Raw genomic sequence first — 16716 nt, forward strand, 5'->3', positions numbered from 1 at the left:
ACGAAGGTTACCGTCTATTAAAAACAGTCAAATTAAATTTATAGATTAGATAAAAAAGGATTACTCCCATCCTAACAAAAGTTTGTTGAGGTGACTTCTGGTTCTAGTGTTAACACGTCATGAGAATGAAGAGGGAACTCTTGTCCTTCCTTGTTAAATATCTGGCACTATTGCTATGCATATGGCAGAGAACAGACAATAATCCCCCCCCAGCCTCTGGACCTTACTAGTCCATGGAACGATACCTACTGTTAAGAAGCCATAAAGTTTCACCACCCTATAAGAAACCAGGCCAGATACCACAATGCAGGCCTTAGGCAAAATAGCACCCGGCCTGAGGGAACCATCACTGCTTAGCTCTCAGAAGGCTCCGCTAAACCCTGAGCTTAACCCTAACATCCAATTAGATTATTAGAGGTAAGCAACAGAAGTCACAAAAAGGCTGGCACCCGGTATCCAATGTACTTTGGAAGCAACAGTCCAGGCCTCCCTAGATCAATATCAGGCAAAGTTACAACTGCATGCCACAAGATTAATTGACTTGGATACCAGGTGGCAGAAATTATGAGAAAGCACAATTGAACTGAGCACTAACAGAGAATAAGGTACTGACCGAGCACTTTGAGGACCAAGAAAATCTCATCAAGAAAAATAATATAAGAGTGATGGACCTGACACTGATTACGAAGCCAGGAGAACTGCAGATTGTGTGTGAACGAGATTTGCTCATATGAGAAGTGCTCGGTATTAATCCCCCTGCCGTATGTAAAGAGAATACAACATAAAGAACCGGAGACACCAGTAGCTCAGCATAGGGACCTACAAACCTGCTGACCTCTACAGGTTATGCTTTCTGGACTATAATGACAAAGTTCTGAGAGCTTATTGTCAGCAAATTCATCCACTCAACTTCAAAGGAGACAAAATATTGCATTGTGCTCTGTATAGGCATGTGCTGCTTAACCCTATCATATTGTTGGACCCACAAATGTTTCAGCAGTAGGAAGGCTGACTACCACAGGAGACTTAAGTTAGGGGGTATGTTTAAGGACAGTGAGTGATTCCTTGTTATTGGGTTCTGATACCTCCAATCCAATCCTTGCAGTCATAAAAAAAAAAAGTCCACAACTCACTGCAGAGTGGTACCGTTTCCGCAGTCTCAATGGCGTGTATAATTTTAGTATGATGGTGTACTCTTCTTTTGGACAGTTTACAGTTTTGTTTGGAAAGAGTGTCTGACACAACCTATGGCTTCCTGTATGTCTTATGCCTGAGTGGGTGGAAGATGTGTTTCAGACTATATGGCCAAACCCAACCCAAATGATGAAGTCCAAGCTACAATCTAATTTTCTTGCTCCTGTGATATGAAATTTAATACATGGAGTATAAAGGGACTGCATTCTCATATGTAGAAAGCAAAAGTTGTGGGTTGGTCATGTTTTTGTGTCCCCAGTCTTGGGGGTAAGGCGTGAATAATGACCTAAATTTATAAATGTTTTCTTTTCCAGGTACTATCCCACACAAATGATGTGGAGGGTATAATGTCTTATTTTCTCCAGTACAGTACTCGGGGGATATGGGGTATATCTATAATACCTATGACCTTAATGGTGAAAAAAACATTTTTTCTAAGAATTGGGCATGCATCTACATCATCAGTCATCATTGACACTGGTTGGGGGAGTTCTAAATATTGTTCTGGAAGTGGGAAAAGACCGGAAATAGATAAATCAGGTTAGAAGTAGAATCAGGACAAGTGACAGGGGCTTCCAAGCATGTGTACTCGGTGACATAAAAAAACAATACCCGCGAGAACCTTAAAAAGGTAACAGAAAAGTTTAGGAGCAGGGTAACACAGTCGCTCAGTGGTTAGCACAGTAGCCTTGCAGCGCTGGAGTCCTGGGTTTGAATCCTGCCAAGGACAAAACATCTACAAGGAGTTTGTATGTTTTTCCTGTGTTTGCGTGGATTTCCTCCCATACTCCAAAGGCATACTGATAGGGAAAAACATACATTGTGAGCCCTATGTGGGGCTCACAATCTACATAAAAAAAAAGTTTAGGAGCTCTTATGTCTAATTTCAATTATTCATTTCATTCCATTGATGACACCTATGCAACATAATGCTTGGATAATGGCAAAGCAGGACTTTAAGAGCAGAGAAAAGCAAACAGCCCCAAGTAAAGCAGGACTTTGACTTATGAGCCGAGAGAAAACAGCACCTCTCGACTACACATATCACTGCCTTACAGGATCAGATGGGCTTGATTCAGACAAAGCCAAATACATTTTTTGTGATTTCTATGAGTCTCTGTACTCAGATTCTTGGGATCAGTGTTAGAAACCTGTTGAGAACAAAACAAAACTTGATCCTTGAAGTTTACTCCATAAGTCATGGGGCTAGAGCTGCAATCTGCTTCAATGTTGGCTGAAAACCAACTAGCTATATATTTCTCATTTTTAAAGTGGATTATTCAGGGTAGAGGGAGAAGGGGTTTGGGAACTTAATGTGAATTTCTGTGTTTAAGGTTCTTTAAATGACTATGAGATTACATTTTTCACTCTTGTCAGAGGACACTTACTGTTATGTGCTCTCCAGACTGAATGATGGTAAGACCCCTGCTGGCGGGTGTAATAGTGATAGTGAATATTTGATTATCCAGACGTTCATTGTCTTCATTGTACACAGTGAAGTGGAAGAGATCAGTAAGCGGCCGGTTATCTATCTCTGACATTGTGGAATACCTACATTACAAAATAGGAAGCATGTTACAAGACATTATACAACATGTAAGAAAAAAAAAAGATAGGTCAGAGAGTTGTTATGATGTAAAGTTCTCAATTGCACTACTTGTAAATGCGATATTACAGTGCTCTGACTTTAGTCTGGTCTCACATGGCACAATGTGGCTGGTAAGGTACAGATTGGGGGTTGTCGTGCATGTTTGGTCCATGAAAGGGTGAAGCAGATGTACACCACAATATCGTCCCTCTTCACCAGAAAACTGGTGTATAGCAATTGATAAATTTCCTCCAATGTGACACTGAAGTCAACGTGAGCACCATAGATAGCCGACGTATACAGCTCACTCCTGCGATAACACTGAAGTGAATGGGAGCGCCAATGACCACCAGTCCCACCCACATTCAGCCTGGCTGTGCTCAGGTTGAAGATGGAGCTGGAAAGATCCTGCAGTCTTCTCTTCATGAGAAAACCCCCTTTAAATGGTTCAATTCAGAAGAATATAATCCAATATATTTCTACTTATTAAGGTCAAAACAAACATTCAAGTTTTGTTGATGCAGTATAGTATTTACCTTCATAATTGTGCAATTGTTGATGGTGGGGTTTTATCTGTATGCATCTGCTGCAATTTTAGAATGTTGCCTAAGAAGTTCTCCCTCTACATAATCCACATTAGGTATTGGCTTCAACCATCGCATCAGCAAACCTGAGCATATGCCCTTGCCCTATGGGTTCTGCCACCTGGTGTTACAGGGCAGAGCACAGCCACACTCCAGGCTGGAGCCGCTGGTATTTTCACTTATAAGTAAAACATTGATTAATTACACTCTCATTACTGGCTGTGCAAATTTACTGTTACCACATGGAAAGTGATGAGAAATAGCCCATAACTCATAAGTGCTCTACTTACTTATAAGTGAAAGCATCAGTGGCTCCAGCTGGGAGTGCAGCTATGCTGGAACCAGCAGCACCATGTGGCAGCACCCTTAGGCCAGTTTCACATGGGCAGTCTGTGAACTACAAACTGTATATTGGATATATTTCCCAGAATGAACATTTTGTTCAGGACTGTAGTTTTGCTGTATTATTGTCACCACTGGACTAATATTCCATACTAAAAGCATGATCACTAAGGTGAGACAGTGACTCTCAGCATCAAAAATTGACTACAATGTCAAAAAACTGGATTACCAGACCCTGTACACTCTGGAAAATACAGACAACATACTGGATGTATACAATTGTCTACTATAAGTCTATAGCTGCATTCACAAGTGCAGTTGTGGTGCAGTTAAATCTGCAAAAAAAAAAAAACTACATCAGAAAAAACTGCATGCACTTTTAATGAGGTGCTAGGTTCCATTTTTTATTTTAAAGATGAAACATGTTAAATAAAAAAAATGCACCAAAAACAGCATAAGTCCGAGCTCCATGTAGTGTAAATGCTGCTGCGGAAATACTGTGATTTAAAAAACGCTCTCGTTTTTGTAAATTGTAACATGTCAGTTATACCTACAGAAAAGCTGGCAATTTCCGTATAGTTATAGAAGAAGCAGAAAGTCCATAAGAAAACTCTGGGCCACAGTTTTTCCTGCAGCGCTTTTTGTCTGTGGCTCACTATGTGAGGCCTTAGCCTTAAAGGGGCTTTATCATTGGTAAAAGTCATTTTTAGCTAATCACATATTTACATAGCCTTTAGAAAGGCTATTCCACACATACCTTTTGTATGTAAATTGCCTCAGTAGTCCGTTTTTATTCATATGCTAATTAGCCTTCTCTGTGCACTCCGGAAGTGTCTGTGTGCACTGTCTGCTCTATATGGAGATGAGTCATCAGCACAGCAGCCTCTCTGCTCTCATACACATAGAGAATAGCAGAGAGGAGTGCACGGTGAGACTTCCAATGCACGGAGGAGGCTAATTAGCATATGAATAAAAACAGACTTGGTCAAAAACTACTGCGGCAATTTACATACAAAAAGTAGGTGTGGAATAGATTTTCTAAAGGCTATGCAAGTATGTGCTTAGATAAAAATGGCTTTTCCCAATGATAGAGCCCTTTTAAAACTGTATTCAGCTTTTTTCCCATTGAAGTTTTTAATGCACCCCCAACTGCATCTTGTAAATGTATCCTAAGAATGTTTCTCTAGTCATTCCAATATACTGTAGATGTCAAGATGTGAAGCTCATGATCATAATAAATGTTTTATGCTAAAAACAAATGGGATTTGTCAAAAGGTATACATGTTTCATTAATCTCTGCTACAGAGTGCAACTTACTTAATCTTTCTCTTGTTGATATCTTCCATGGTGAAAAGAGAGAACTCTGATAGCTCTTCGGCCACTTCTCCAAACTTGGTCTTTGTTAGAACACCATACATTGGCAGAGAGACTAGCTGGATTCTGATTTTAGAGTCCTGGGAATGACTATCCTTGTTAGGAAGAATAAAATATGTTATGTTGTGTTTGGATCATACAAGAAAGCTTGTACATGACAATGAGTCCTGGACACCTACAATATGAAACATCTACAATGATTAAGTGGAACAACATGATCTGCTTCAACCAGGAGAGATCAAAGTCTTCCTTTCTAAACCACATATGCAGTTCCATAGAATTCATCAACTTCATGAATAAATCAGTCTATTAGGTATGAACTGTAAAAAAAACCCCAATGAAATCCTCCTGCGTCATTGATATAGAAGTCATCTGAGTCAGTCCATTAACCACTGAGTATTCATTAAGTGAAGGAGAAGTGCGGATTCAGATTTTTACTCTTTCTTATGCAGCTTTGTACGCTGAGAAAAATCCCGACAACTGAAATTGATTTATACAATAGTCTGTTTTTCTATGGAACTATCTGCACTTGCCTGTGTCAAAGTATGGAAAGCAGAAGGTACTGCATTGATTAGAATGTAATTGGCAATCTCACAAGTGACAGCTGCTGTAATTGTGAGGATTATTTGCATACAACGTTACAATGATTGCATTACTTAGCAAGAAAATACGGAGCGTTCATTGTCAAACCACATTACTAAACTCCTTTTCTTCAAAGCCACTGTCAATGAATAATGACACAACCTCTAAAACACCATCATCATCAGGCTGAGCTGCCAATTTTCTCTTCTATGGCCCCTTTACTAATAACAAAATGTACTTATGTTAGGAATCAAAGATACATTTCCTGTATGCCTACCACATGCTAATGATGCACACTTCCACAATTGCTGCTAATAGGTTCTAGGCTGCCATTGTTTCACCTAGCTAGAAGGTTCATGTATATACAGTACTGTAAAACCTGGCAACTGGCTTAGAACAACTCAATAACTACCAATAGATAATACTTTTGTATAACCAGAGGTGCAGATATAGAAGAGTCTGTATACCATAGCAAAAACAGGCGCTCTTCTATGTGCTTATTCCAGCTAGCATACACCTAACCAGCAATCCAAGATAGCCTGACAGTGCTGACTCTTACACTTGTACCACCCACATTCTTTGTGAATGCTGTTTTATTTGTAGACAAACCACTAGGATCTCCTGTCTCTTGAGATCTAATTACAGATCTTACATATACTATAAGATACTAATATTGCTGAACATCTCATAATACATCACCTATTCCACCGCATGATAAATGGTAGTGTCTACACAGTATATGTCCCTCATGTCACAATGATCTTTCTCATTTCCTACCAGCTTAATATTAAAAGTATCTGGGAATGTATTTTCAAATTAAAAATATTATTACATATTAGGCCTAGAACTATTGAACTATTAGCTTAGGATAACGGCATAAAAATGTCTGCCTAATATGTGACAGTATGATTAGTTTTTATAAGAATACAATTATAAATTACTATGTAAGAATCAGATCTGCTTAAAGGGACTCTATCATTGGGAAAAGTCATTTTTAACTAAGTACATCCTTGCATAGCCTTTAGAAATGCTATTCCACACCTACCTTTTGTATGTAAATCGCCTCAGTAGTTTTTGAATGAGCCCGTTTTTATTCATATGCTAATTAGCCTCCAGCATGTGCCTGAAATTCTCATTGAGCACTGTCTCTCTCCTGTGTATACAGCACAGGCTGCTGATGCTGATGACTCATCTCCCTACTCGCACACACATAGGAGATAATAGCAGAGAGGAGTGCAGCAGCACTTCTGGTGCTTGCTGGAAACTAATTAGCATATGAATAAAAACTGACTTATTCAAAAACTACTGAGGCAATTTACATACAAAAGGTATGTGTGGAATCGCCTTTCTAAAGGCTTTGCAAGTATGTGCTTAGCTAAAAATGACTTTTCCCCATGATAGAGCCTCTTTAATAAACACTGAAAGGCTAAATGACGTAGTGTTTGTAAGGATTGCTTAAAATGCACCTATGCAGTCATCTATCACAACTAATGACCTGGGAGTGGTAACCAATGCTGTCTGCAGACTGGCTTATTCTCAGACTTTTTCCTGATAGCTTCCAGGATTGTTGTCACGGGTCCGTGAAAATCAAATGGACGGCAAACAGATGGGTCATAAAAAAATTATGTGCTAGCCATTTTACAAACAAAAATAAAAAACATACTGATAACACACTGATTACAAATATGTTTGCATACGTGAAGCCTTAGAAACATCAAAACACGAAGGAAAAATATGGCAATGCTAAAAACGTACTGGTTTCAAAATATTCACAAAAAAATAGACTTCTATATTCTTCACTTATTAATAATAAAACCTAATTCATAAAGTAAAAAAAAAAAAACTAAAAAAGAAATTACGTACTGTGTAAGCGAGATTTGAGCTTGTTAAGACAACAGAGCTTTTGCTGGGCACTGTTACGGACAATAGAGAACCTGGGACAAGACGTGGACCATTATCATTTGCCAACGTGACTACTACTTTCAGAAGAGTTGTGGTGGAAGTAACTCCATCAGTCACTGCAATCTCCATACTATCTTCTGTTGTTGCAGAACCATCATGCACGTAATGTACAGCATTTCTGTTGATATCTTCATATGTAAATGTGTCATCTGCCAAAAATTTTAAGCAAGTGTTAACAGTTTAAAATTTCTACTAAATACTCATTCACATGACAGGATTCATAGGCCTTGCGCTAGACTTTAATGGATCTATTGACACAACTGTTGTTTTAACAGTTCATGTGACCGATATGGGAGAAAAACAGAACATGGCATTTTTCTAGCTGATTTCACAGATCCCTCAAGAGACTCATGTTTATATGGGATCTGTGAAAACAGACTACTCTCGAATGGACAGCACGCTGCATGAATGAGGTATAACAGTTACAAATCCTAAACCTATTATTGTGGGTTTGTGTGTTTGGATGTTTGTTCCTCAATCACACCCGAATGGCTGAATGGATTGCTTTGAAATTTCACACACACCTACATATTGGCCAGGAAGGATACATAGGCTACTTTGAAAGTGTCTCACTCACCCCAAATCGCCACCGTGACCCTCAAAAGTTGGCTCGGGCTCCGCTGTCAGCCCTGCCATCACGTCAGCGCAGGTAGTGACACGCAGCTCCGATTGGTGCATGGCGGTGTGGGGGCGGGATAGGGAGACAGCACAGTGGACCCATAGGATACCGCCGAAATGTGGGCATGGCCAGCACGCAAGGACACTTGCCTGAACATGGAGGCTGCCTGCATGTTCCCAATGCTGCTCACATGCCGGCCGCCCACACATTACCTAATGGTGGCATTACATGCAGCAGCGCAAGCAGGACGCAACCGCACAGCCGCCTGTACCCACTGTTACCACCACTGCTGACATGCCGGCCACACATTGCCTCCTGCCGGTATAACATGCAGCAGCGCAACCAGGCCTCAAGCCCACAGCCGCCCGTACCAGCGTACTGTGCGGACAGAAACAGACAGCACTCATGCCGTCTTATGTCGCGGTCACTACAGACAGACCTCCCCAGCATATACAAGGTGAGTGCTGGGGGGTTCTGTGATTGCCAGCTTCCTTAGTGTGTGTGTGTGGGGGGTTACAAGAGTTGGTGTGTAGGGGGCTGGGGGGGGGGGAGACGTGGTGGGTAGGGGCCAGAGGGGGGGGGGGGGTGAGGTTGGTGGTTTGGAGGAGGTGCTGGGGGTTAGCGAGGGGTCCTGGGGGGTTGTTTGGTTAGGGGATTGGGACCAGAGGGCTGCGGGTGAGTAGGAGGGAGGCCGATTGCTCAGGTTGAAGGGGGAGGTGGGATGGTGACTGGGGTCACGGGTGGGTGGTGGTGGGGGCAGGGGGGAGATGTGGAAGGTCACTGTAGGCTCGAAAGGGGGGGGGCGCAGATGGGAGGTAAGGGGAGAGCCGGGGGCGTGGGTGGGTGCTAGGGGGGAGCAGGGGCCACAGCAGTGGGGCTGTGGGGTCCTGCCACACGAGGGTGTGGGAGGGACCCACGGCGGCCACAAGAAAAGGGGCGTGGGGGCCAACGGGCCGCGCTGCACATGGTTCGCGCAAGGATGGGGGGTTCGCGGACGAAGTCGCGGGTCAGATAGTAATGCAATAATGGAAACTTTATAAGAAAGGGCTGGGCACAAAGATGCACCACATTACTAGACAACTGCTATAGATGGGTTGATATATACGCTGGACACATTGAGGGGGGATTCCTTTCTTGATATTTCACAGTATATGTATGGGGTTTTTTTTTTAAATTTTACATATGCTATTATATCAAGTTTAGTTTGCCTTTACAATTTGCCATGTTTTAAATTACTTGAAGTAATTTAATACAGTAATATCTGATGGAGTAACTATTCAACAGTGTAGGGCTGCCATGGTGCCACTGGGATCCAAAGGGTTTATAAAAAAAATTGGGCTGAGGAGGCTAAAAAAAAATGCCATTGTACATGAATGGGTCAGTGTGCACATGTACAGTCACATACAGACTATTCAACACTATGAAAGAATGCTGATGACCCTTGGTTTGTCTGAAAAGGCCCTCAAAATATGGTACGCAATAGGAATGTTGTATGTAAAAGTATACATTCTGCCTGTCTACCTGCAGTCATAGGTGTCTGGATGCCATCCTCAGATTTCATAAGGACACCAAAACGAGGTGCTTCCACCACTTCATATAACAGATCTTCTGGAGCTGTGTCTGTATCGCTCACTGTCAGCTGCATTCCTATAAGTTACAAATAAAGGTGATCAGAAATCTCCGCTCTCAGGCTCACAACCTGTGATAAAATGTACAGCAACATACCTTAGTATGAGAACAGCATGTACAGAAGACTCTAACTTGACACTTAGCAACAGAATTATCAGTTTTGCCAGATTCTGTACTGCCATTATTCCCCCCCAAATGTATCACTTTATAGAATCTTCAATAAATTTGTTGCTGCACATCTAACACTTGTAGACACATGAATAACATTGCCACAGTTTATTGATGACATGAATGTGCTGTACATCAGCTAACCACGTCCACCTTCCGCAAAGTGGGGCAAACTGCATAAAAATGTAAAATGTTGAAAAATCTATTGGCAAATAACCCTCCAAAATGCAAAGCTCTATTTTACGACATTCTGATGCTAGACTTCTGTAGTGCGGGACTTGATAAATTACTCCCATAAAGTGCTTAATGTATGCTGTAGCAAATGCATGAATAGAACAAGTTTATGAGACATGTATGCTGCATGTAAAAAATGTCACATATGAACCAGTAACAAATGCAAAAGTGACCCACCACTCTTCAATAGTCAATTCCTTTGGCGGTTTTACCTGATTGTTGGGCGGTGGCACAACATATTTTTTATGTTCAATCTAAGGATTGGTCATCAATATTAGACAGTGGGAGTCTGACACCTGACACCCCTCCTGATCAGCTGTTCTAAGCAGTTGATACACAGAAAGCAGAGAAGGAAGCACAAAGTGCTGTTCTCTGTGTGGTTTACTAGAGGATGCTACTGCAGAAAAGCTAACATTCACAAGAATGAGAGCTAAGTTGCCTGGCTGGGCTTGGGGTTATTTGCTCCCTGCTGCATTTTATGTGCAAGGATAGCAGGTATGTTAGGTGTCAGACCCTTACCAATGTTATAAGGATGACCTATCCTAGGTATAGGTCATCAATATCTTTACTCCAAAAACCCCCTTATTGATATAATTTGATGGAGTCTAAGTGGTAGAATTTGATTCCCTCACTGTCTGAAGATGGCTAGGTTACTTTCAGTTGACCCTGGTGAACAACTGTAGGTTGGTGCAATTCTATATCATACATCAGCAGATCTGAACTGGCCCACCAAGGTACTGCTGGGTCCTGCACCGTTAGGGGACTCGCTTCCCTTCCTGCTTTTTTAATAGGCTGTTACCTGCTGGATTACTTCAGGCTGTAAAAACTGCTATTAACTCACTGATACCTGCTTCTGCCCACAGAAGCTTCCTCCAACTCCTCTTCAGCCTCTAGTAGGCCCTTAGTGGTAGAGGAAAACAAAAGAGACACCGAGCACACTATATAGTGTAGAATGTCTGATAAATTTTGGTGGAAATAACCAGAAGATGTAATTTAAAAGGACCAAATGGCCTCTCACCTGATGAGGTTGTGACAATCGCTCACAACTACGTTTGGTGTTTACCGTCAGGTGGAGGAGGCAGCACGTCTGATGGACACCGGCCAAGGCCGGGGAAGATAGCGTTTTCAATTAAATGGAAAGACGGTGCTCTCAGGTCACAACAGGATTTTATTGAATAAGACAATGATGCACTTAGTGGTAGAGGAGGCTTTATACGGAAGCCAGTAACGTGCTGATCAGAAGGTGAAGCAAAGCTGGAGTGTTGGAAAGAGGACTCAGAGGTTGAAGTCTGCCTCAACACTTCTTCATTTTCTGCTGCCTCAACAGGCCCTTACTGTTCCCTGATCCTGTGAAAACTACAACATCCACCAGCCACAGATCCTCAGGGTGTTTAGCTTTATTCTTGGCAACCATTGTACCAGTATGCTGCAGTGATAGTGCCTGTTCTAATGGCTGAGACTACAGCCAATAACTACAACAACTCTGAGCAACATAGAAAATACAGGGCTGGTTTATCAAGAACAACGCTTTCTAGCTGCGGCAGTTTGTACCTCATTTATAATGAAGTACAAACCTTGTCATAAATTACATCCTTCAGGGTCCATGCGCCTAAACAGAACTCCACACCAGATCCTTGCAGGCATCATTGAAGAAAACTGGTGTAAATGATTATAAATCTAACAGGGCTGCTGAGAAAGGAAGACACCTGACAATTCTTATGTAATATTTAATCTTTAGCTCCATAATAGTATACAGAATATATAGCTATGTGTAATGCTAAAGCTTAGGTAAGGAGAAGATGAGAAGAACACTTTAAAGTGTGAGCTTAGAGATAAAGGTAAGTCTTTCTATGGAATTTCTACACGTATAACTGATTTTTTTTTTTTTGTAGAAGTGAAGAGTCATCTTCTCCCATTACTTTAATTGCTCACCTATCACATGTACATCACAGACGTACCAAAATACACCCGAATGGTCATTAGAAGTAACTTGCTGATGATATCTGTAATGTATCAGACCTTAATGCCTTTAGTCGGAGGCCATTGATTTCCTCTATTGTTTGACATCCTACTTCCTATATTACACATGAAAGTGTCTGAGAAGCGAATGCTAGCTACTAACCAATAGGAACTCTTCCACCTTGTGTGACCTCAAGGAATGGTGCAGTGATCTGGAACACAGGAGGCTGCTGTTCACTTGAAAGCAAATGGATGGTAAATGGCATCTCGGCTGTGGTGAACTCCCCATCTGAAACTGCGAGCAAGAACACAGAGTAGCAGTTGGATCATTTATTTCCACAAGACAACCTGCAGACTGCAGTTTTATTTCACATACTATATCGTGTCACAACACAGTGAAGTATAAATTATTCGGCTTAAATGCAGACCAGCATCTATTAACAAAAGCAATCTCCAGTATATAGCACATCTGGCAAATGTGTAACTGACACCTTTGCATAATCCTAATTAAATGCATAATTACTGTAATGATACTTACTGTGTGCATTAATAATTTAACCCCATGTGACTGTGATATGTTAGACCTTATAACCAGAAACAATTCATTGATTTGCTGCAAGCTAGCATAATAGCTGCAAATGCTGTATACTTTTTGTGTGACGTCCAGTTGTGCACTTCTTGTGGGAGACTGTTGCAGTCACTCAACAGGAATCAATTGCAGATTTAGGCAACTACATAGGTTGCATATGTATGGTGCGTACCTTTAGCACCATGATTCACATATACAGGCCACATGTAGTGCATAAATATAAAGTGAACAGAACCTAATCTATATGTTTGGGACCTTTTAAGGTGACAATTTGCAAGTTTCACCTTATAAAAAGGATAGGTTCCAGTTGAGGTGCAATTACCATTAATAAAGGTTATCTCTGAGAGCGTAGAGATCAAGTAAAAGTGCATGTCCACTGTACTCACGCTTACAGGACTGCTTAGAACAGGGATGATTCTAAGCTATCTGCTGCCTAAGGCAAAAGTTTTAAGTACACCCCCCTCCCCATTAGAATGTTCACTTCACTAGGAAAAAACAAGTGTCCTGCTCGATATTCCTGCTGCTGATCAGCCGCACAACTCGCAGCACAAGCCTTTCCCCCACAGGTAATAGGAGGATTATAACCTTTGTAGGGGGACTATTACCTGTGGGGGTCCCTATTACTATAATAGCGTTCTAATAAAGCCGCCCATAGATAAAAGCCCTTACCACATAAGCAGTGCTATTACATGTGGGAGGCACTATTACGGTAGTGGTGCCCTAATAATGCCCCCACATAAGTAACATTATTAACTGTGGATGGGTTATATTATAGTTATAGTGCCCCTCCCACAAAAATAATGCTATTAGCCGAGGTTGGCACTATTACTGTAATACTGCCCTAATAGAGCACCCCCAACGGTAATAGTTTCCTTCCATAACATAAACAATATAATTAACTGTGGAGGGGCACTATTACAATAAGTGCCCCCCACATAAATTATTTTATTACCTTTGTGGAGCAACTATTACTTTAATAATACTCTAATAGTGCATCTGCCCCAACAGGTTGTAGTCTCCCCCAACATAAGTCATGTTATTAACTAGGGAGGGGGCAATATTCCAGTAGTAGTTCCCCACTATAGCTAATAATTCCCCCTACCTCTTCCCACATACTAATCTGTGTACTCAGGAACTATAATTATATCCTACTTACAGTTACATATGGCACACAGGATGTGAGCGTCTCTTGTACTGTCTTTGGAACCATGACTCCAGCTCTATGTACTGCTGGGACTTGGGATCCGAATAGAAGATGCATATATCCTGTGTGCCACAAATGGTTCTTGGCGCCGCATAAGTGAACTTTAAGTAGGATATAGTTATAGTTAGAAGCAGAGGAGGGGAGGGCCACCCAAGGCGTCTCTAGCACTGTGGGGATGGCAGCGGGGTACTGGTGTGCTGGTCACGGCTCAGATGCAGACAGTGATGCAGCATGCATATTCATATTGGGACTTCTAGATCTAAAAACTTTTATTTCTGAAATCATTTGTGTTACATTGATATATTTTTGTGTTGTTTTACCATTTTCTAATTTGTAAACTGGTGAAAAACAATATTTGTACATTACCTGTAAAGAAGAAATTAACTGATTCAGGGAGACCTAGAATAGATATATAATCTACATTAGCAAATGCCTGACCAAAGTATACATGTACAAGTGGTACAAGTATAAATTAAAGGGGTTCTCTAAGAATGGATACTGAGGGCCTATCCTTACGTTAAGTTATCAATATCAGATCACCTCAGTTTCTCAGTCCCTCCAGTGATCAGCTCTTCACAGCACAATGTACGGAGATGAAGGTAAATAGTGCCTTACACTATATTCTGAACAGCTAATTGTCAGGGGTGCTGGTTTTCGTCACCATACCAGTCTGATATTGATGGATATTCCAAGGATACGCCATTAATATCCAGTCTTGGAAAACACATTTAATAACTGTTAAGGACTTTTCATCACCAATAGACACATTGGAGACTACACATACCTGTAAAAGAGAAGTCCATGATCTCACTTAAGTGAGGTGCTGCTCTCGGTGGACGATAGAGAATATTTCCAGCACTGATATCAGCTTGTGTAAAGTACCTTACAGGGATACGGGGCCTGTCTTTGTGTTCTAAAGTACCTGCAATTTAAACAAAAACATAAAATCTGTTAAAACTCAATCATAGTCATTTTTTTTTTATAGTAACCTGAAATATATCTCTACTGCCCCTATCTACAATCTGGGCTGCATCTTCCTTGCAGCGACCTAAGGCCACTACTTATTGTGTTATTGCAATAGGTAGTTGCTGATAACTTTTACTCATCTTTCCATGCTCCAGTGCAGGCTGCCTTACACTGCTGCTTCTAGGTGGTGCTGCACTTACAGTATTGGCACCGCTGCAATTCTGTCAGATAATACTCATTTTCTTCCAGAAAATGATTGCAATCACAAATTCTTTGGTATTATTATCTTCATTTAATTTGTCTTCAATGGAAAACCACAAAAAGAATTGTCAAAAAGCAAAATTGGATATAATTCCACACCAAACATAAAAAAGGGGGTGGACAAAAGTATTGGCACTGTTTGAAAAATCATGTGATGCTTCTCTAATTTGTGTAATTAACAGCACCTATTACTTACCTGAGGCACCTAACAGGTGGTGGCAATAACTAAATCACACTTGCAGCCAGTTGAAATGGACTAAAGTTGACTCAACCTCTGCATTGTGTCCTTGTGTGTACCACATTGAGCACGGAGAAAAGAAAGAAGACCAAAGAACTGTCTGAGGACTTGAGAAGCAAAATTGTGAGGAAGCATGAGCAATCTCAAGGCTACAAGTCCATCTTCAAAGCACTAGAAAATAGTTTGAGAGAAAGCACTGGAGACTTCTAAAGTGGCCAGCAATGAGTCCAGACCTGAATCCCATAGAACACCTGTGGAGAGATCTCAAAATGGCAGTTTGGAGGAGGCACCCTTCACATCTCAGGGACCCGGAGCAGTTTGGCAAAGAAGAATGGTCTAAAATTCCAGCAGAGCATTGTAAGAAACTCATTGATGATTACTGGAAGCGGTTGTTCAGTTATTTTGTCTAAAGGTTGCGCTACCGAGTATTAGGCTGAGGGTGCCAATACTTTTGTCCGGCCCATTTTTGGAGTTTTGTGTAAAATGATCAATGATTTGACTTTTTTTTTTTCATTCTCTTTTGTGTTTTTTTTCATTGCAAGCAAAATAAATGAAGATATTAATACCAAAGAGTTTGTGCTAGCAATCATTTTCTGGAAGAAAAGGAGTATTATCTGACAGAATTGCAGGGGTGCCAATACTTTTGGCCAGCACTGTATGTCATGACACTGAAGTAGGGAAAAAATGTGGATCATGGGAGGCCATAAGAAAGAGGTCATATATTCTGGGGGATCATAAGAAAGGGGTTGTATACTGTGGGAGTGGCATAAAAAATGGGTCATATACCATGTGGTGGTCCAGAAAAAGGGGACTATATACCATGAGGAGTGTCAAAAAAGGTTATATACCATATGCAAAGCCAGAAAAAGCAGGTCATATATTGTGTGGTGGGCCAGGAAAAGGGGTCATAAACCTTGTGGGAGGCCAGAAAAAGGGGGTCATGTATCATGTGGTTAGCTAAAAAAAAGAGGGTTGTGTCGGGGACAAAAAAGAGGGGTGTTATACTATATGGTGACAAAATAAGGGATTTTGTGATCTCACTGGGGGCGGGTCCTAATTAGCACAGCCCCAGCATGCAAATCAAAAATAGATGGGTTGGATATCTTTTTCTATTTTTTTTTTTCAGGACGGGGGTGGGGGGTGTGTGGAATCTTTCTATAGTTAGTCTCAGGCAGCAGAGAGGTTAGGTTCGCTGCTCCCACAAAACTTGACTTGTACTTATC

At 41.2% G+C, this 16716-nt stretch overlaps 1 protein-coding gene across 2 annotated transcripts in view; it reads right to left on the reverse strand.

Moving 5' to 3' along the window:
* The window catches only part of FRAS1 (Fraser extracellular matrix complex subunit 1), a 368631-nt gene that overhangs the window by 57250 nt on the left and 294665 nt on the right, over positions 1 to 16716 (reverse strand). For both annotated transcript variants that reach the window (XM_075284507.1, XM_075284497.1), the window contains 7 exons: positions 14813 to 14950; positions 14395 to 14427; positions 12399 to 12530; positions 9767 to 9892; positions 7528 to 7775; positions 5026 to 5177; positions 2583 to 2745 (listed from right to left, as the gene is read on the reverse strand). In XM_075284507.1, the coding sequence (XP_075140608.1) occupies positions 2583 to 2745; positions 5026 to 5177; positions 7528 to 7775; positions 9767 to 9892; positions 12399 to 12530; positions 14395 to 14427; positions 14813 to 14950 (992 nt within the window). The remainder of the gene's footprint in view (positions 1 to 2582; positions 2746 to 5025; positions 5178 to 7527; positions 7776 to 9766; positions 9893 to 12398; positions 12531 to 14394; positions 14428 to 14812; positions 14951 to 16716) is intronic.

Source organism: Leptodactylus fuscus, chromosome 1 (assembly GCF_031893055.1).
Source record: "Leptodactylus fuscus isolate aLepFus1 chromosome 1, aLepFus1.hap2, whole genome shotgun sequence".
NCBI lineage: Eukaryota > Metazoa > Chordata > Amphibia > Anura > Leptodactylidae > Leptodactylus > Leptodactylus fuscus.